The 22,539-nt window shown below is 43.0% G+C and overlaps 2 protein-coding genes across 9 annotated transcripts in view; both read left to right on the forward strand.

Moving 5' to 3' along the window:
• Positions 1–22,539, forward strand: part of LOC309819592 (protocadherin alpha-C2) — a gene marked incomplete at its 5' end in the record, with an annotated part of 157,208 nt that overhangs the window by 64,820 nt on the left and 69,849 nt on the right. The window contains one exon of one of the 8 annotated variants that reach the window (XM_082649924.1): positions 91–2,484. The exons of 6 other annotated variants lie outside the window; for them this stretch is intronic. In XM_082649924.1, the coding sequence (XP_082506050.1) occupies positions 91–2,484 (2,394 nt within the window). Of the gene's footprint in view, positions 1–90; positions 2,485–22,539 lie in introns of those variants that run through there. One more of the 8 variants, XM_082649929.1, reaches the window with a different exon arrangement.
• Positions 16,969–19,428, forward strand: PCDHAC1 (protocadherin alpha subfamily C, 1; the record flags this gene model as incomplete). The annotated part of the gene is given in 3 exon segments (XM_082649938.1): positions 16,969–17,383; positions 17,386–17,492; positions 17,494–19,428. Coding segments are annotated over 3 exon segments (2,457 nt in total).

Below are 22,539 nucleotides of genomic sequence, written 5' to 3' on the forward strand. Positions count from 1 at the left end.
AATGGAAGCCCGTAAAATTAGACCTTGAGAGACATTTGAGGTAAGGTAGTCTATATACTTCAGATATCTCTGAAGGCTTTTGAGTGTACCATGCTGTCTTCCTGGAGAGGAGGCCCAGGAGCTCGGCTTTTGCTTCTCTCGCTTCTGCTCCTCGCAGCATGGGAGGCGGGGAGCGGCCAGGTCCACTACTCGGTTCCGGAGGAGGCCAAACACGGCACCTTCGTGGGCCGCATCGCCCAGGACCTGGGGCTGGAGCTGGAGGAGCTGGTGCCGCGCCTGTTCCGGCTGGCGTCCAAAGGCCGCGGGGACCTTCTGGAGGTAAATCTGCAGAATGGCATTTTGTTTGTGAATTCTCGGATCGACCGGGAGGAGCTGTGCGGGCGGAGCGCGGAGTGCAGCATCCACCTGGAGGTGATCGTGGATAGGCCGCTGCAGGTGTTTCATGTGGAGGTGGAAGTTACAGATATTAACGACAACCCGCCTGTGTTCCCTGAAAGTGAAAAAAGAATAATCATTGCTGAATCTAGACCTCCGGAAACTCGGTTCCCACTAGATGGCGCATCTGATGCAGATATTGGAGTAAACTCCGCCTTGACCTACCGAGTCTATCCCAACGATTATTTCACTTTGGACACACAAAACAACCGTGAACAAACGTCTTCGTTATCACTTGTGTTAAGGAAATCATTGGACAGAGAGGAAATTCAGGAACATAGTTTATTATTGACAGCTAGTGATGGAGGCAAACCCGAGCTGACCGGCACAGTTCAGCTGCTGATTACAATCCTGGATGTGAATGATAACGCCCCAGAATTTGACCACTTAATTTATAAAGTGAGAATGTTAGAGAATGCAGTTAATGGAACATTAGTGATCAAACTAAATGCCACAGACTCTGATGATGGTACAAATGCAGACATAATCTACTCATTTAGAAGACCTGTATCGCCTACAGTATTATATGCGTTTTCCATAAATCCCAGCAGCGGAGAAATTCGGACAAAAGGTAAATTGGATTTCGAAGAAAAGAAATTGTATGAAATATCCGTGGAAGCAATTGACAAGGGGAATATTCCAATGGCGGGTCATTGTACCATTTTGGTGGAAATAGTAGATATAAATGATAACGCCCCAGAAGTTACCGTCACTTCTTTGGCTCTTCCGGTGCGAGAGGACGCTCAGGTGGGCACTGTCATCGCCTTGGTCAGCGTGTCCGACCGCGACTCCGGCGCCAACGGGCAGGTGACCTGCTCCCTGATGCCCCACAGCCCCTTCAAGCTGGTGTCCACCTTCAAGAATTACTATTCACTAGTGCTTGACAGCGCCTTGGACCGCGAGAGCGTGGCGAACTATGAGGTGGTAGTGACAGTGCGGGACGCGGGCTCGCCTTCCCTGTCGGTAACAGCCACCGTGTCCGTGGAGGTGGCCGACGTGAACGACAACGCGCCCGCGTTCGCGCACCCCGAGTACACGGTGTTGGTGAAGGAGAACAACCCGCCCGGCTGCCACATCTTCACGGTGTCGGCTCGGGACGCGGACGCGCAGGAGAACGCGCTGGTGTCCTACTCGCTGGTGGAGCGGCGGGTGGGCGAGCGAGCGCTGTCGAGCTACGTGTCAGTGCACGCGGAGAGCGGCAAGGTGTACGCGCTGCAGCCGCTGGACCACGAGGAGCTGGAGCTGCTGCAGTTCCAGGTGAGCGCGCACGACGCGGGCGTGCCGCCTCTGGGCAGCAACGTGACGCTGCAGGTGTTCGTGCTGGACGAGAACGACAACGCGCCCGCGCTGCTGCTGCCCCGGCCCGGCGGCGGGGCGGGCGCGCTGAGCCAGCTGGTGGCGCGGTCGGTGGGCGCGGGCCACGTGGTGGCGAAGGTGCGCGCGGTGGACGCGGACTCGGGCTACAACGCGTGGCTGTCGTACGAGCTGCAGCCGGCGGCGGGTGGCGCGCGCAGCCCGTTCCGCGTGGGGCTGTACACGGGCGAGATCAGCACGACGCGCGCCCTGGACGAGGCGGACGCGCCACGCCAGCTCCTACTGGTGCTGGTGAAGGACCACGGCGAGCCGGCGCTGACGGCCACGGCCACCGTGCTGCTGTCGCTGGAGGACGGAGGCCAGGCGCCCAAGGCCTCTATGCGGGCGTCGACCGGCGCCGCTGGAGCGGAGACGGCGTTAGTGGATGTGAACGTGTACCTGATCATCGCCATCTGCGCGGTGTCCAGCCTGTTGGTGCTCACGCTGCTGCTGTACACGGCGCTGCGGTGCTCGGCGCCGCCCAGCGAGGGCGCGTGCGGGCCCGGGAAGCCCACGCTGGTGTACTCCAGCGCGGTGGGGAGCTGGTCTTACTCGCAGCAGAGGCGGCAGAGGGTGTGCTCTGGGGAGGGGCCGCCCAAGGCCGACCTCATGGCCTTCAGCCCCAGCCTTCCTCCTTGTCTGAGTTCTGCAGAGGTAACAGGTGAAATAGAACCAGATTCAGAACAGTTGAAAGAGGTGAGGTCGTATTTGAAATTTTCTTACTGTTTTAGCCCTCCTCACCGTTTTCTATTTAAGATTCTTCAATCTCAATTTTAAGATCGTTCTTTAATTTTGCTCATCATTATGGTATTTCATGAGTATTACTGAGATCATTAGTTTCATAATTCTTCAGATTGAAATCTTAAGGCAAAAGCCATAATATTGTTCATAATGTTAATAATTTGTTTTTGTTGTATTCTTAATAGTTTTAAAGTATTTATTACCTACATAAGCATTTTCAAGAAACTCTACATTGTGAGTACTTGAGCATTTAGAAAACTTTTGCTTTAATGAGGCTAACCATAATTAAACACTTTAAAATCTCTTTATTTTTAAAATTTATTCCTCTACCCACATACAGGTTTTGTTTTGAACAGTGCCATAACTTTTAACATAACATCTTTTTAAAGGTGCATATTTCTTTCTTTTTAAAAAATCTTTTTTTGTTTGCTCCCTCCTCATTTTCCTCTAGACACATCACTGTTCCCCTGTCTGATAACCAATATGATTTCCTTTAACATTTTTATGTTCAGTTCATTATTCATTCACATGCATATACCTGGTGGGGTTTTTTGTTATTGTTTCTTTTGGATAATTTATTAGAAGAGATAATGCATTTTACATTTCTCAGTCACCAATACCTCGTGGAAATCCCTACAAATCTGGCACTTTTAATAGCTGTGTAGTACTCCACACTCCGGATGTATCATTTTTTAAAAATTAATTAATTTATTTATCTTTTTATTTTTGGCTGTGGAAGTCCCAAATAATTAGCTTTTATCTTCCATCTATACCACAAATATTTTTCCTCCTATATATTGATTTGTTTAGGGTATATCTTGCCATATAAAAGTGTTTAAAAATTTCTGTTTTCCTGTTATGGATTTTAAGGTCTCTAGGTTTAGTTAGGAAGGTCTTCCTTTTAGATTGAACATTCATTAATTAAATTCATTTAACAAACATTTGTTTTTAAATTTAATTTAAAAAATATAATTTACATATAATACTATATTAGTTTCAGATGTACAACCTAATGATTCAATATTTGTATATATTGTGAAATGATCACCACAATAAATCTACTTAACGTTCATCAGTATACATAGTTACAAAAATTTTTTCTTTTAATGAGAACTTTTAAGATCTATTCTTTAGCAACTTTCAAATATATAATACAGCATTATTAACTATAGTCACCTATAGTCATGCTGTACATTATTACATCACCAGGGCTTATTTATTTTATAACTGTCATTTTTTCTCTTGACCACCTTCACCCATTTCACCCACCCTCCACCCCTTGCATCTGGCAACTACCAATTTGTTTTCCGTATCTATGAGTTTGTTTGTTAGATTCCACATAAGTTAGGTCATTTTTTCTTAATGTAGGCATTTATTGCTATAAACCTCCTTCTTAGCACTGCTTTTGCTTCACCTCATAAGTTTTGATATGTTGTGTTTTCATTTTCACTTGTTTCAAGATATTTTTGAATTTCCCATTGATTTCATCTTTGACCCATTGGTTTCCAAGAGTGTGTTAATTTCCGCATATTAGACCACTGTGGTTGGAAAAGATACTTCATATGATTTCAGTCTTTTAAAATTTGCTTACACTTGTTTTGAACCTAATATCTGATCTATCCTGGAGAATGTTCCATGTGTGCTTGAGAAGAATGTATATTCTGCTGCCCTTGGATGAAATGTTCTGTGTATATCCGTTAGATACATTGGGTGTAAAGTATAGTTCAAGTTCAATGTTTCCTCATTGGTTTTCTTTCTGGATGATCTATTCATTGATGAAAGTGGATATTGTAATGTTGTCTGTTAGTTCCTTCAGATCTGTTAGTATTTGTTTTATATATTTATGTACTCTGATGTTAGGTGCATATTTATTTACAATTATTATATCCTTTTGATGAATTGACCACTTTATCACTATTAATGGCTTTCTTTGTCTCTTGTTACAGTTTTCTACTTAATCGACTTACAGTCGATTTTGTCTGATAGAAGTATTGATACCTCTGCTCTCTCTTTTGGTTTCCATTTGCATGGAGTGTCTTTTTTCCATATCTTCATTTTGAGAGTGAATGTCTTGGAGGCAACATGTAGCTGGTTTTTTCTTTTTCTTTTTTTTTTTTTTAAACCTATTCAACCATTCTATGCCTTTTGATTGGACAATTTATTTCACTTACATTTAAAGTAATAATTGATAGGCAACTTACTATTGCCATCTTGTTCATCGTTTTCTGGTTGTTTTGTAGTTCCTTTGTTCTTTTCCTCCTCTCTTGCTATCTTCTTTTGTGAACTGATGATTTTCCATTGGGGTATACTGTGATTCCCTTTTCTTTATCTTGTGTGTACATATGTACTATAGTTTTTTGTTTGTTTATTTTGTGGTTACCCTGTGGCTTACTTGAAATGCCTTATAGCTATAACAGCCTATTTCAAGCTGATAACTTTTATTACATACAAAAACTCTACTCTTCTACTCTCCCCTTACTTTGTTTTTATTTATTTTTTAAAATTTATTTTATTTATCCATTTTTTTTTTACTGCATTGGGTCTTTGTTGCCGCACGCGGGCTTTTCTCTAGTTGAGGTGAGCAGGGGCTACTCTTCGTTGCAGTGTGTGGGCTTCTCACTGTGGTGGCTTCTCTTGTTGCGGAGCACAGGCTCTAGGCACGCAGGCTTCAGTAGTGTGGCACGCAGGCTCAGTAGTTGTGGCTCATGGGCTCTATAGTGCAGGCTCAGTAGTTGTGGTGCATGGGCTTAGGTGCTCCACGGCATGTGGGATCTTCCCGGACCAGGGCTCAAACCCATGTCCCCTGAATCGGCAGGAGGATTCTTAACCACTGGGCCACCAGGGAAGCCTTCTTCTCTTACTTTATTTTTTGTTTTTGTTACCATAATTGACATCTTTTAAAAAAATAAATTTATTTATTTATTTATTTTTGTCTGTGTTGGGTCTTTGTTGCTGCGCACAGGCTTTCTCTAGTTGCAGCGAGTGGGGGCTACTCTTGGTTGTGGTGCATGGACTTCTCATTGCGGTAGCTTCTCTTGTTGTGGAGCACAGGCTCTAGGTGTGTGGGCTTCAGTAGTTGTGGCATGCGGGCTCAGTAGTAGTGGCTCGCAGGATCTAGAGTGCAGGCTCAGTAGTTGTGGCACATGGGCTTAGTTGCTCCGTGGCATGTGGGATCTTCCCGGACCAGGGCTCGAACCCGTGTCCCCTGCACTGGCAGGCAGATTCTTAACCACTGCCTCACCAGGGAAGTCCTTGACATCTTTTTATATTGTGTATCTCTTAGCAAATTATTATAGCTATATCTATTTTTTTTAGCTATATCTATTTTTTACACTTTTGTTTTTTAACCCTTACACTAGAGTTAAGTGGTTATCATGCCATCATATTACAGTATTAGATTATTCGGAATCTGACTATATACTTACCTTTATGAGTGTATTGTGTATTTTCATATGTTTTCATGTTACCAGTTAGTAGCCTTTCATTTCAGCTTGAAGAACTCCTTTCAGCATTTCTTGTAAGGCACATCTAATGGTGATGAACTCCCTCAGCTTTTGTTTGGGAAAGTCTTTATCTCACCTCTATTTCTTTTTCTTTTTTAAATTAATTAATTTATTTAGTTCTGGCTGTTTTGGGTTTTCATTGCTGTGCGTGGGCTTTCTCTAGTTGCGGTCAGCAGGGCTACTCTTCCTTGCAGTGTACAGACTTCTCACTGCAGTGGCTTCTCTTGTTGTGGAGCACAGTCTCTAGGCATGCAGGCTTCAGTAGTTGTGGCACACAAGCTCTAGAATGCAGGCTCAGTAGTTGTGGCACACAGGCTTACTTGCTCCGCGACATGTGGGATCTTCCCGGACCAGGGCTCGAACCCGTGTCCCCTGCATTGGCAGGTGGATTCTTAACCACTATATCACCAGGGAAGTCCTTACCTTCATTTCTGAAGGTCAACTTTGTAGAGAAAAGTGTTCACGGTTGGCATTTATTTTCTTTCAGCTCTTTGAATATATCATCCCACTCTCTCCTGGCGTATTTCTCCTGCTGAGAAATCTGCTGATAGCCTTATAGGGGTTGTCTTGTTTAATATAAACTTTTTTCTCTTGTTGCTTTAAAAATTCTCTTTTCATCTTTGATTTTATACAGTTTTATTATAATTTGTCTTGAAGAAGATGGTTTTGCATTGAAAATTTGGGGTGACCTATTGGCTTCATGAACTTGGATGTCCAAATCCCTCCCCAGGTTTGGGAAGTTCTCATCACTATTTATATAAGCTTTGTACCCATTTCTCTCTCTCTCTTCTTCTGAAACTCCAGTGATTATTTCTTTTAATGGTGTCCCTTAAGTCCCATAGTCTTTCTTCATTCCTTTTCACTATTTTTTCTTTTTGCATCTCTTGATCAGATACTTTAAAATGATCTCTCTTGCTCCTTCTACTGTCTTTCTGTCACATCAATTTTCTGGTTCTATAGCAGCAAGCTGTTCTCCCTTGTTCTCAGTGGCCACTAGGCATCTAAAGTATCTTGGTTCCCTGACAGTTCCAAGTCAGGTGAGAAAGATACCAGTTCCTTGAGCAGCCCTCCAAAAACCTGAAAGGCTGGATTCACACTCTTCTTTCTCCTTCCCAAGGGAGCTAGCTGCCCCCTTGCTATTTTTTGTTCTTCAGGGCTCTCAGGCATCCAAACTACACCAGTTCCATCAGTTCTCTGAGCGAGGCAATATAAAAACTAGTCCCCCAGGCAGCCCTCCAAGAAGCTGAAACATTGGACACATGCCCTACTCTTCTCTTTCCCCTTGAAGGTGGAGTAGTGAACCAGGGTGTTTTTTCCTGGTGCTGAGCTGTGCCAGCTTGGGGGAGGGGCTGATGTGAGTAAAGTAAAATTATTCTTATTTGTTTCAATACAGCTGTTTCAGCTTTATGCTCACTTAGGTACTCTCAACTTCCTGATTATGGAATTTTTGCAAGGGTATTTTATTACACATATCATTATGAATTGGTATTTTTGTGGGACAATTAGGGCTGGAACTTTCTATTCTGACATCTTGCTGGTGTCATTTGATCCATTTTGAGTTAATTTTTGTATATAATGTGATGTAGTGGTCCAACTTCATTCCTTTGCAAGTGGATATTCAGTTGTCTTGACATCACTTATTGAAAAAGAATTATTCTTTTCCCATTGAAGTGTTTGGGAACCATTGTTGAAAATCAACTGATGAATAAATATGGGAATTTATTTCTGGATTCTCAATTATATTCCATTGATCTATATGTCTATCCTTATCCCACTACCACATTCTCTTGATTATTGTAACTTTGTACCTAGTTTTTAAATCAAGAATCATTAGTGCTCCAACTTTGTTCTTTTTTATCAATATTGTTTTGGCTGTTCTGGGTGTTCTTGCATTTTCTTATGAATTTTAGGATCAGTTTGTCAATTTCTGCAAAAAGCCAGCTTACTTTGGACAGGGAAGTTGTTGACTCTGTAGATCACTTGGGGGAGTATTGCCATTTTAACAGTATGAAATTATACTATCTTCATGAGCATGGGATTTTCCCCCCATTTATTTACATTTTCTTTAATTCCTTTCAACAATGTTTTATAGTCTTCAGAGTATGCATTTTATATTTCTTTTGTTAAATTTATTCCTTAATATTTTCATCTTTAAAAAATTATTTATTTGTTTATTTATTTTGGCAGCATTGGGTCTTCGTTTCTGCACACAGGCTTTCTCTAGTTGCAGCGAGCTGGGGCTGCTCTTTGTTGCGGTGCGCGGGCTTCTCATTGCAGTGGCTTCTCATGCTGTGGAGCATGGGCTCTAGGCGCGTGGGCTTCAGTAGTTGGGGCTCACGGGCTCTAGAGCACAGGCTCAGTAGTTGTGGTGCACGGGCTTAGTTGCTCCGCGGCATGTGGGATCTTCCCGGACCAGGGCTCGAACCCGTGTCCCCTGCATTGGCAGGCGAATTCTTAACTACTGCACCACCAGGGAAGCCCCCTTCAATGAATTTTAAACTGTATTTTTTTTAAACTGTATTTTTGAGTTATTTTCTCCGTGGTTTCTCTAGAATTTACTATATACGTTATAACTTAACAGTATCTCCAGATTTATATTAACTTAATTCTATTAAGACAGAAAGATATTACTCCTATATAGCTCTTTTTCTTCCACCCTTTTTGCTTTATTATTATTATAGCTATTACATCTTATAGTGGGTTGAACTGTGGCCTCCAAAACGATATGTCCACTTCCTAACCCCTAGAACCTATGAAAGTGACCTATTAGGAAAAAAAGGACTTTGAAGATGTAATTAAGTTAAGGATCTTCAGATGAGTTCATCCTGGATTTTCCAGGTGGGCACTAGTTCCAATGAGAAGGTTTTTTTATAAGAGATAGAATAAGGGAAGACACAGACACAGAGGGAAGGCCATGTGAAGATAGAAGCAGAGATTGGAGCAATGCAAATAGCCACCAAAAGCTGTATGAGGCAAGGAATGGAATCTCCACTAGAGCCTCCAGAAGCCTCCAGTACAGCCCCCAAACACCTTGAGTTTGGATTTCTCCCCTCCAGAACTGTGAGAAAAACTGTCTTAAGCCACCCAATGTGTGGTAATTTTTTTGCAGCAGCTGCAGGAAACCAATATATATCTCTATATATTACAAACCCAAAAGTACATTGTTATAATTATTACATTATATAATTTTATATCTTTTAAAGATGCTGAGAGAAAAAAGGAAAGCAATTATATATTTATAGTGTTTCTTTCTTTCTTTTTTTTTTTTGTACGCAGGCCTCTCACTGTTGTAGCCTCTCCTGCTGCGGAGCACAGGCTCTGGACACATAGGCTCAGCGGCCATGGCTCACGGGCCCAGCCGCTCCGCGGCATGTGGGATCTTCCCAGACCGGGGCACGAACCCGTGTCCCCTGCATCGGCAGGCGGACTCTCAACCACTGCGCCACCAGGGAAGCCCTATAGTGTTTCTTATTTGCCATTTCTGGTTCTGTTCATTTGTTGATGTGGATCAGAATTACCATCTGTTGTCCTTTCCTTATCTAATACAGCTGTTCTTCTATCCACCTCCTTTGTACTGTAATTGGCAAAGTTGTTTCATTTCTAAATATTATAGGCCCAGCAATACATTTATACATATTGTTACATACAATTGCTTTTTTAAAAGAAGAAAGGAGAAGCCTCTGGGCATATCTCAGAAGGAGTACTCTTCCTCTCTCCCTGCCAGAGCCACAAGGGAATGTTTCTTGGATGTTCGCTTTGAGAACCTATTGGGGTTCCTGAAAGTAAAGCCCGTAAAGTTGGGTGTAGGGGGCCCCAACTGTGCCCTCCAGGAGTTTCTCACTCTCAAGATAGTCCACAATTCAGCCTTCAGCAATTTGTCAAAATTTCCATTTAAGTGTTCCCTACCAGCCTCTGGCTCTAGTGGCTTCTGCTCCGTGGAAGCAGATCTTGGCTGTGACTCTCTGGATTTGCTTGTTTCTCCAGATTTCAGGGCGGAGGTTTTCCCTGTAAACTCAGTTCTCTGATGGGTTCAGGAAAAGTCATGTATCCAGCTTTTCTTGTTGTTATTATAAGGAAAGGAGTGATAAATTCTAATCTCTTTACATGTTGGAGCTGAAATGGGAAGTTTGTTCTTTCTGTTTATTTTTCTCAGCCTTCTCAAATGTTTCTTCTTGTTCTTGACTATGTACCAAGCAGAGCCTGTTCACTTGTTTACTGTTTCCAATGTGGCTTTAATTTCTGTTATTATATTCTGTTATTTCTGATTTTATATTTCTCTTCCATTTATTTCATGAATTGCATCAGCTCAGTTTTCATGGTCTTTTGTGGCCTTTTCATTTTGAAATTCTGTATCTTTGTTTTGAGTTCTTAATTCTCTGAGACCCTTTAAAATTGTTTCATAAATCTTCTGACTAGAGACCTCTAGAGACCTGTGGGGTTTTTCTGTTTTTTGCTTTTTGTTTTGGCCGGGCCATGCCGTATGTGGGATCTTAGTTCCCTGACCAGGGATCGAACCTGTGCCCCCTGCAGTGGAAGCATGGAGTCTTAACCACTGGACCACCAGGAAAGTTCCAGAGACCTGTGTGTTCTCATCTGTTATTTTTCATATTTATTTTCTTATTCCTTCTTGTAATATTTATGTAGATCTTATGTTGGCTCTTTTTTGATTACTATTTATCTTTGAGAGGAGTTCCTTTAGGACCAGCTATCTGCAGGTGGAAAGTGTAAATGGATGGGCCAGCAGTGCTCTGGACTAACGTGATCATTTCCTTGTTTACCGTTTGTTAGAGGAGTTTGCGTGTACCTTAGCTTTTACATACCTCCAACTAATGAGAACTGGCAGCTGCAGAGCAATTTGTCATCTAGAGTTTTCTCTTAACTTTACCGTATCCTTAGGTTCACTCTTGAAACAATGGTGCCTCTGCTCACTATCACATTCAGTCCTGCTTTCTCTCCTATTTTGCGCTGACAAATGGGTTTACAGGAAAACGCTGCCTGATTTAGCCTATGTACCTAGATGTTTTTGTTCCAAACAAGGGACCTTTGGTTTTATATCTCAGTGTGAAGCACTACTCTGGAAAACTCCAATCTACCAGCTTTTCCCAAGATCTCCAGTGGCAGGAATCCTTTCTCAGCATTTTCTCTTATCTTAGTTCAATCTTCATGGCACTTGGTAACTTCTCTTCATATATACTATGGTTGAAGTTCAAATGTTTTAAAGAGTTTCATCAAAGATATAACTTTAGGGCTTCCCTGGTGGTGCAGTGGTTGAGAGTCTGCCTGCCGATGCAGGGGATACGGGTTCGTGCCCAGGTCCGGGAAGATCCCACATGCTGCGAAGCGGCTAGGCCCGTGAGCCATGGACGCTGAGCCTGTGCGTCCGGAGCCTAGAAAGATATAACCTTATTAAATTAAAATGTTTATTTTCATTTATCCATAATTGATAGAAATCCCACTTTTTGTCTAGTTATTGAAGGTATGTAGGAAAGGTATGTTTTTTATTTTTAAGCTAATCATCTCATTGAGCTCTTTTTTAGTTCTAATTATTTTTTCTTTAATTCTCTGGGATTTTATGAGTAGAAAATTATATTACCTATAAATTTATCATCTAACAGTATATTTTATACTCCTTTCTAACACACACACACACACACACACACACACACACACACACACACTTCCTTATCTTGTGTTGTCCAGAATATCCAAGTCAGTATTGAATAATAACTATGACATGAAGTGTGGTGTTATGCTCCTGATTTTTCATGGGAAAAATTCTAGTGTTTTTACTGTTTAAAATTAAGATGGCCATTTTTTTTGTGACAGCTGTCAAATTTTTATCAACTTTCTTTTAAATATATATCACAATAGTGATCTGGAAATACTTTGTTTTGAAACTTAATATAATGTGGGATTTGTGTAGAGTCCTGTTTGGAGAATGTTGATAGTGTCTTTCTCAGATCTTTATTTTAGGTTAGGCGCTCCTAATAAACTGATGTCAGGTAGGGTGGTTGCCAGTGGTTGCAAGCCTTCCTTTTCAGCCACACTTGATGAAAATTTTTTTCTGAAGCTCAGAGGAAGATCTGGTGTGACTGCTTACCAAATATGTAGGAATATGAAATTTGATATAGGTAAAATATGTGATTGAATCAGATTGGCTAGCTCTTAACACAATGACATTCAGCAAATTTGAGTTAAAAAATTAAGTATAAAAGTCTAGGACTGGGACTTCCCTGGTGGCGCAGTGGTTAAGAATCCGCCTGCCAATGCGGGGGACACGGGTTTGAGCCCTGGTCCGGGAGGATCCCACACGCCGCGGAGCAACTAAGCCCGTGCGCCACAACTACTGAGCCTGCACTCTAGATCCTGCGCGCCACAACTACTGAGCCCATGTGCCACAACTACTGAAGCCTGCGTGCCCTAGAGCCCATGCTCCACAAGAGAAGCCACCGCAATGAGAAGCCCGCGTACCGCAACGAAGAGTAGCCCCCGCTCCCCACAACTAGAGAAAGTCTGCGTACAGCAACAAAGACCCAACGCAGCCAAAAATAAATAAATTTAAAAAAAAAGTCTAGGACTTTTTGATCTGTGGCTTAATAACATCTAGAAAAAAACAGATGTGAATTTTAGTTTTTAATCCATCATAAAAAAAGGTATGTGATGCAGCTGAAAAAGGGTCTGTGACATTTTAAATGATATCATATTATGGAGAAAAACTCGGTAGTACAAACTTGAGAAAGAAATTCTATAGCAGTGTGCTATTGGTAAGGTGTTCAAGTAAAAAAAGAAACAATGGATGACGTAGGCCAGGCCGCTATGTATCGAGATACATAGCCACTTAATTTACATGCCCAACGCTTAGCTGGATATTTAAGAAACAAAATTGAGTGATACAGATCTCTACCCTCAAACAACTCCCACCCTGTTAGGCTTGATTTTAACACTACGTGAAGCTATTTTACAGGATGAAAATTTGCTTAACGTGATTGTCATGTTCAGTCTTTTAATTTAGTTCCCAAAGGACATAACATACTCCCAGGGAATAATCTTAAGCACTAAGAAAATCTTATTTAAAGTACAGTATCCTTTTGCTGACAAACTCTTTGGTGGGTATTCAGATTATTCTCCTGTTTGGCTTCAATATCTCTAATATGAACTTATGCATTATGGCTAGAAATCTCTTGAATTTATGGATTACGGCCAAGTTTGGTGGGAGAGCTTTATAATAACAGTCTTTGCAATAGAACCCAAGCAGAAATCAGAACAATGTTTTTGCACAGAGTCCACTTAAACTTGTACTTGCACCTAATTAAAAGCTTGAAAATATTTGAATTAGGAGACACTATGGAAAATGCCATAAACTGGCAAAATGAAATACTAGAAAGGAAAGGTTCTGCTAAAGAGAAGTTTTGTTAATTTATTATTTTATTCACCTAGCAATCTTATACAAAACAAAAAAGTCTTGAGACTTTCTCATCTTTGGGATATCTAAATATCCCAAGTATCTCCTAAATGTTGCTTTCCCACAGATCCCAGTTTATATGAGCAAATATTGCTTTCCCACAAACTCCAGTTTATGTCAGTAAATACCACGTTCCCACAAATCCCAGTTATGCCTAAAGATAGGGAGGCAGATGGTGCGACAAATTCTACTAGGAGAGCTCTATCTACTTATTCCTGAGACTAAGTAAATCTTTTTAAAATAAGCATCAGTGGCAGTTTAAACAGAAACAGGAGAAAAGGGAAGCCAAAAGTTTGAGAAGTGTGTGAATGGGGGAGAGTTTTTGTCAAGATTTTCCATGCTGATTCTCAGTATGTGTTTTCCTTTCTCCTCACTTCCTAATCCACACCCACACATCCTATTGATCTCGGAGAGGCAGAAGTGAGTGATGGCGTGAAGCGAGATCTTAATTCCTTGCCCAGGAATTGAACATGGGTAGCCTGGATGAAAACCAGGAATCCTAGCTGCCACACCCCCTGGCTCTTGCTCCCAGTGAAAAATGCATTTCTCACAGAGGCAAAACTGTAAAAACAGGTACAAAGTTTATTATTAGAGACACAGCACAACAACAAGTGGGAGAGCACAGTTTGTTTAGTTAAGATAGAAGCAAGGCAGAGATGCACACCCGGAGAGAAAGGGTGTAGGTGCCCTCCTTAATGAGGAGGAGTTCAGTAAAGAGGCGGTTAAGTCATCTATGTAGCGCAGTTCTTCGCGGTCTTTGTTTACCTTTGGCCAATTATCTGGTTTCTTTTTCCACATCTGCCCTGCCTTAGGACCCTCCCCAACATGCGTGCACAACAGCCCAGAGGCTATGGGATGGCCTTAGCATCACATATTATGGGGTGGTGGCCCCTCCCTTTTGACCCCCAAGGAGCCTTTTCTAAGCATGTGCAATATTACGCTTGCCCCAAGGATGGGAAATGTATGAACTCTTGATCTTTTAACAGGGTTTAGTCCCACTCGGTCCCTGCCATAAAAATGTCCAATGTCCAGTTATTTATCCTATTTCTGTTGCTGGTTTTTACATCAAGGTGCAGATCTCAAAATATAGACTGGAGTCCGGTCATAAATATGTAGTTCTGGAGCCCATTTGTCTCTTGTATGTGATGTAAACAGGGGGCTGGTAATGAATGTCCGGCCTGGAGCCCATCTTCTTCTAACCCCAGGAAGTGTGAGCAGGAGGCTAGTTGTAAATGTCTACCCTGGAGCCCATCTATCTCCTGCCTCACTGTCCTCCTAAACCCGGGATAATAAGAAGCTTGCTTGCAGGTGTAAAATTCACGGGCCTTCCAAAAGTTGAGTACATCTCTCCAGGTGCATTTCATCTGCTGCTAATGGAAAAGCGAAAAGTATAACCTTTTACCCCAAAGCAGTTAGCTTGGTTAGCAGCATTAAATTGAGAAAATGCAAATCCTAATAATCTCTCACACTGAAGTAGAAAATCAGTTTTGGTTCTGAAATTTGGTGAGGAATCAATTCAATTTTTATTAGTTATTTCACATCCTAATGAGGATTCCCCAATGATGGCTATGCTTATGACTCTACCGAACAACATTTCAACGGGCTGACAGGTTTCTCGCTTTAATTTTATTCAAGACTTGGCGTCAATGATTATTTTGGTTCCCTAGTTCGGAAAGACAAACTAGTCAGGGGCATTTACTATATACTTACATTGCCTTATGTGGCAGCCTGCCCTACTTCCTTGGAAGAAATAAGGAATGGGTTTGTGATGGTCAGAGGAGACTGGTTCTTAGTGGCACACTGAAGTTACCAATCCCACTTTTAGTCTTAAAACCAGAAAGCTGGAGCTGCCTATCTACTCCTGCCCCCACCTCCATTTTAACTGACAATTTTAAAAATTATTAGAGAAATATTCAAACATACACTAAAGTTGAGAGAATTGTGTAATTAACCCCATGTGTCCTGTACTCAGCTTCAATAATTATCGATACTTTTAGGCAGTTTTCTGACCAGGAAATATAATGCCCTGAAAGCTTCAATTCTTTATCTCTATTTGGCTTTTGTCTTTCAAATTTTGGTTCCTGGGGCTTTGGACACTGCAATTGTATTAAAAGAAGGATTTGAGTGAGGAATTTAGTGTTTAATGTCAGTCTCTTTTTCAGCTCTCCTCCCTTTCTGGAGAAGCCACTGGTTATTGGGTGCTAGGCGGAATCTGGCAGTATTTATTGCGGCCAAGAGCTGTTTTTCTTAAAACAGATCACTGTCCCGATTTCCGTACAGAAGACCGGCCAAAAAACAAAGTTGGAGAATTTATGGGTATCAAGCCAGTTCTTACCCCACCTCAGTGCTGTTTTCTAAACATTTACAGAGAGCAAATTTGCAGAACAGTTTTCTGGTCACACTCTGTAAAGTATCTCAGTACTTTGTCTCCCCTTCACTTTGCACGTCCTGTTTGGGGATGAGTTGTCAATCTTTCTGAGTTTTTGGTGCTAACCTCCTCCCTCGCCCACAGCGTCGGGGGCCGCTTGCAAAGCACTCCCAGTAGGGCCTCCTGGGGAACGAGAAACTGCTGATCCGCAAAAAAGCGGAATTGCGCTCGCACACTTTTGTGTCTTGAAAAGCGAGAATCCCAGGGAAGCTTCCCAATCTGCCTCTCGCTGGTAGCCTCTACTGAAATCTTGGCAGCTCCCGGGATATAAGAAGGTGCAGGAAGAGACTTAAACTCGCAGCGGAGAGGCTGAGAATCCAGCACGGAATGCATCCCAGCACTTGGTTTGTGGGCTCCTGTTTCCTTAAGCCTCGAAGGTGTCGTGGTTCACGGTCACGGTTCCGCCTATCAGCGCCTCCGCCCCGCGGTTCCTGTCGGAGTTCCGCCTTCTCCGCGGGCAATGTAGGGAGTCAGTGGGTCCGAGCGCCCGGGACCTGACGCTCCGCTTTCAAGCAGTCGCGGAGAAACGCCAGCCGAGCTCAGCCCCAGTTATAAACTGTCTTCAGGGAGAGGTTGTAGACATTAAGACCGCGGCGGTCTCAGGGCGTTGTCCTAGGAAACGCCGTTTAAGGGAAGGCGTATTAGTTGTTGGGAGCGTCTTCCTTGCCCCGCCCCGCGCTCGCTGCCTGGGCGCGGGGCGAGATCCCAGCTGGCTGGGAACCGAGACCGCGCTTCCCCAACGCCGGCGGTTTACCTCGTCTCTGCACCCCTAGGCGGCGCTGCACTCCTCCGCACCCGGTCCGCTCCGCTTTCCCAGACGGCTGCCAAGCCTCCAGTCTAGCAAGCCTAGCTCGCAGCTGGCCGGCCCCGGGCAATTCCGGTATTCGGAAGGCGAACGTCGGCGGTCTCTGCACCTCCAGTCGGCAGCAGCGGCCGGTCGGCCCTCGTTTTTTTCTTTTTTAAAACCACGGCTTGTGATCTCCGGGAGTCCGGAGCATGGTCCCGGGTCACCGCTGGTGGAACGAGGACGCCGAGAGGGAGGGAGGATGGTGGGCTGGAGGGTGGCGGTTCTATGTTTGTGGGTCTCCTGCGGCTCTGCAGCGGGACAGCTCGAATACTCCGTGTCGGAGGATACCGAACGGGGCGTAGCCGTAGGCAGTGTTGCCCAGGACTTGAGGCTGTCAGCGGCCGCTCTGTCCTTGCGGAACTTTCGCTTCCTTTCCAGCCACGGCGAGCCCTACTTCGAGGTCGATCTGGCCAGCGGAAGCTTGGTGGTCAGAGAGCCGGCGGATCGCGAACGGCTGTGCGGGGACAAAGCTGCCTGCGTCCTGACCTATGAGCTGGTGCTGGAGGACCCGCTGGAGCTGCACAAGATTCACGTTCACGTCCTGGACACCAACGACAACTCGCTTCACTTCCCTGCCGGCGACGTGCAGTTGCACATTCCCGAGTTCCTGATGCCGGAGCCCGTTTTACTCTCCCTAATGCCCAAGATGCCAACGAGGGAAGCAATGGGGTGCTAAGCTACAGCCTGAGCCCCAGCCAGCACTTTCGCCTGGACATGGGGTCGTGCGCGGGTCGACGGCAGCGAATACCCGGAGTTGGTATTGGAGAAAGGGCTGGATCAGGAGCAGCGTGCCACCCACCGGCTGGTGCTCACCTCCCGGGACGGCGGGCCGCCGGCGCGCTCCGGAGACGCACAAGTCACCGTCGTCGTGGTGGACACAAACGACAATGCACCTGTATTTGAGCGCTCAGTATACCGCACCAAGGTGCCAGAGACTGCACCCAACGGGACTGTGTTATTCCGAGTTCAAGCCTCGGACCCGGATGAAGGCTCCAATGGGGAAATCCGGTACTCCTTAAGCAATAGCACGCAGGCAAAGCTGCGACACCACTTTCACGTGCACCCTAGAAATGGGGAAGTGCGGGTAGCTGCTTCACTAGGTCCGCCTGAAACGCTGTTGGAGGCATACATCGAGGCGAGGGATGAAGGCGCCTTCGGTCTAGCCAGCACCACCAAACTGCTGGTGGAAGTGACTGATGTGAACGATCACGATCCCGAGGTGAACCTCCCCACTTTCTCCAGTCCAGTTTCCGAGGACACCGCCGCTGGCACAGTGATTGCTCTCCTTAGTGAAAGGGATGAGGACCTTGGTCCCAATGGTAAGGTCGTTTGTAGCATGTCCACTGGAGGCCCTTTTAAGCTGAAGGCTTCCTTTGACAACTACTACAGTTTGCTGACTGATGGGCCGTTGGACCGGGAGCAGGTCAGTGAATACCAGGTCCTGATCACCGCCTTAGATGGTGGCTCGCCCCCACTTAGCACCCGCAGGACACTGACTGTGTCAGTTGCTGATGTGAACGACAATACACCAAACTTTCCTCAACCGAAACAGGAACTTCTTGTGGCTGAAAACAATGGCCCTGGGGCCTCCCTAGGATGTGTGTTTGCCCAGGACCCAGATCTGGGGAAGAATGGCGTCATCTTTTATGAGCTGTTGGATATTATCTCTGAAGGGCAGGCAGCCTCTAACTTGGTGGCAGTAGATTCCTCCAGTGGGGCTATCACTGCCAAAATTTCCTTTGACTTTGAGCAGCTCAGGGAGTGTCACTTCCAAGTGGAAGCCCAGGATGGTGGCATTCCTCCCAGAAGTGGAACAGTGACTGTGAACTTGTTTGTGGTAGACAGGAACGACAAGCCTCCAGTCATCTTGTTTCCCTTGCCCAGAAATGGCTCTGTCCCAGTGGAAATTGTGCCCCGCTCTGCCAGAACAGGACACCTGGTCACAAAAGTGGTAGCAGAGGATGCAGACAGTGGCTCCAATGCTTGGCTTTCTTACCACATCTCTCAGGCTTCTGACTCGAGCCTTTTTAGAATTTCAGCCAATATGGGAGAGCTCCATACTGCTCGCTTAGTTCTTCCCACTGATGCAGTTAAACAGAGGGTGGTGGTAGTGGTTCAGGACCATAGAGACCCATCACTTTCCACCTCTGTCACACTGGGCGTTCTGTTGAGCAACTCTGTCCCTCGGGTCCTTCCAGACTTTGAAGATGGCTGGGAAAAAGGCGGGCACCTTTCTGCCCAGAACCTGTATTTAGTAATTGCCCTGGCCTGTATTTCCTTTTTATTTCTGGGGTGCTTACTTTTCTTTGTGAGCAGCAAGTTGAGCCAGATCCCACGTTGTTGCTCTCAGAGCTGCTGTCGCTTTCCAGAGGAGTTGAGATATGGGAGCAAGATGGCTTTGAATCCTTGCATGACATCTGCCACAATAGATGTCACTACAGTCGAAAGACTTTCTCAGACCTACCTCTGTCGGGCCTCTCTGGGACTTGGTTCTAACAATAACAGTTTGCTGTTGCGTGGGGAATACAGTGCTGCTGACCTGAGAAATTTGGCCTCTGGGATAGGACTGAATGTGCCAATATCCTGTATTCAAATTCACAATAGGAAAGGGGATCATGCAAATGTCAATGCCGTGGTAAGCAAATTTTATGGGATTTGATTCCGTTGACCAGGAAATGACCACTAGCTATTTCTGAAATGTTTCTTAGATGAGCCTTTGGCAACATTTAATCCAATGAATTGAATGCTCCTGCTTAGCATCCCCTGTGCTAAGGATTCTGGGAAGATATAGGCGTTAAAAGAGACTGACCTTGGCCTCAAGAAGGTTACAGTTTATTTTTGAGAAAGCAAGGTAAGAAATTCAAACCTATTACAGAACAATTAAAATAATATAGCATAAAGGTCTAAAATTTTAAAAAAAGCACCAAAGTTTCTGGTACAGGTAATAAACAACCTGGGGGGTCTTTTTAAAAAAATTAATTTATTTATTTTTATTTACTTATTTTTGGCTGTGTTGGGTCTTCATTGCTGCTCGCGGGCTTTCTCTAGTTGTGGTGAGCAGGGGCTACTCTTTGTTTCAGTGCGCGTGCTTCTCATTGTGGTGGCTTCTCTTGTTGCAGAGTCCAGGCTCTAGGCATGCAGGCTTCAGTAGTTGTGGCACACGGGCTCAGTGCTCTAGAGCACAGGCTCTAGTAGTTGTGGTGCATGGGCTTCGTAGCTCTGCGGCATGTGGGATCTTCCCAGACCAGGGCTTGAACCTGTGTCCCCTGCATTGGCAGGTGCATTCTTAACCACTGTGCCACCAGGGAAGTCCCCTGGGGTGTCTTTAAATAATTCCTTTTACGAATTTCTTTAAGGAATTACTTAAAGCAAATATCCCTTCATTAGAAGTATTTTGAGCAACAGATATGTGTAAGGCATTCTGATTCCTAAGGTGAGAATGAAAATTATGTAAGAGTCTTTGTGTAATACAAACTTAATATCATGGATGATGAGACGTTTATTCAAATCATTACAATACATGATTTAAAAATGATGTTAACCTAAAACATGTAAAAGTAAATTGCAGTGGATGTTCAAAGAAGGGAGAGAGATAACATGAGAGAACATCTAGGCAGGGAGGAGGGAATCATAGGAGGCTTTGTGGTAGAGATAGCTGTTGAATTGGATTGTGAATGCTATACCATTTAATAAAATGAAGCATACTCTCTAGGCTATATTTTACAATGAGTCCCGTTTCGACAAAGTAGTCTTTTTTGAGAATGATACTCCAAAACACAGCTAATAGTTCCACACAGTGTTTAAGTACATAAAAATTCTAGGCATATCTCAAAACACCTATTTGTACTGACAGAAAGAAGATAAGATGATTGGGTATAGGACTTGACAACCTTTTATTTTGTGTTCTTATTGATATATTTCACAAAGAAGACAGATGAGTAATTGTTATGTCAGAAACATTTGTGTGTTCAAAGGTGCACTTACCATTCAAAGTCCATTCAACTTGGATTTAATATTCTTATTATTTTAGAAACCAGTATACTTAGAAGTAAGTAAATACCATATTTGGGAGTAATGCATCTAATAAAATTAAATTATACCTCAGTTTATCTGTTTGGCATTTCAAAACTTTCTGAGTGGAGTGGGAGCAATTGGTTTAGCAATTTTACAATATTACTTTCCAACTTCTCATGGAGATCATGGATACAAGAGAAAGGTTGTGCAGAAATTAGGGAAGGGAACGAAGGGAATGTTCTACTCTTCTAGGTAATAAGAGAGAAAATTGGATAAGTTATTCTCCTTCAAATAATTATGTTAACTGCAAATAAAATAGATTTGCATCCATTATAATTTTGCATAATTAATATTCACACATGATATAATGGAATCCAATGTATATGATTAGTAAATACTTGCTGATGAATGAATAATTAAATTTGTGAATATATTAATTGGCTGGAAACACTCTTCAACATAGAGGGAAAAACTTTAACTTAACTTTTATCTTTACGTGTATATATAGTAACAGTTTAAAGGCTATTTTCAAACATATTATTTTCTTCCTTATGATATATAATCATGAAACAACACAACAGGGATTTTCTGGTCCTAGAGGTAGCATGAAAAATCTCAGTGCTGTATTCTGGGGTTAAATAAGAGTCCAGTTCCTGTAGATAACAAAGTGATTAGTAGAGATGCACATCATAACACTGTGAACTTTGCAGTGAATGAAAATTAAAATGCAGTTTATTTTAAGGGAGAAAATTGGTGCACAAAATGTTAGTATTTCAGGTATCAAAACACAGTGTATAAACTCTATTAAGAAAATTCACCATTTATTTCTTTTATTTCATTGCTTTCTGTAACAAGGAGAGATAAGGATACCAGCAATGTCTATGCAGTTTGAGAATCAGGAATTGTTTGAGAGAAACATTTTGACTAGACTACAAAGGAAACGTAAGTAAGTGATAAGAAGATCAATGGATCTGAGAGTTAGAAGGAAAATTATCTACTTAAAAGGGAAAAAATGCAGTTAATGACAGAGGAAAATGTCCCCTGCCACAGAATTTTTAAACTTATGTGAGTGATAAAGTAACAGAGATATACTGTTTAGACGTGCAGGGCTATTGTGCCATCTCACTCATCCAGTTGGACAGTCTTTTTCCATCATTGTTGATATTTCGCTTTTTAGGTTGTTCATTGTCTGTTAATTTTTGTGGGCTGGATAATTCCTTATATATATAGAAAGTTTGATGTATAAAAACATGGGGAAAATAACTTCTGTAAAGCTGTAGTATTTGTGATTCAACACAGGCATTTATTATTTACTTCTTCCTATCCAAGTGCATATTGATCCAATCTTGATTCTTTAGAAAAGAATGCTTATCATAGTGTTCACTGAATGCCTTAAGAACAACTACAGAATTCTAGAAATAAGGTATTTGTTGCTTCAGTTTTATAAAACATATATCCTTTGAAAAGTGTGAAATTTCATAATTTTAACTGTGTGCCCGAGTCACACAGAATCATGTTGATGCATATGTGTTTATATTTTGTTCTAACTCTAAGCTCTTCTGTCTTATTTTAGTTTAGAGTGTATGTTAGTATAATTTACAATACTAAAAAAAATTAACTTAAGAAATTCAGGAAGAAAAAAAGAAATTCAGGAAAACCTTTTATCTCTATCTCTTCTTTGTTAATATTTAACAGATATAACCAAAATTGACCCACTGTGCAACAAGTAGACAACACGAGCCTCATGGCAATTTTT

Source organism: Grampus griseus (assembly GCF_964374135.1).
Source record: "Grampus griseus genome assembly, chromosome: 3".
Taxonomy (NCBI): domain Eukaryota; kingdom Metazoa; phylum Chordata; class Mammalia; order Artiodactyla; family Delphinidae; genus Grampus; species Grampus griseus.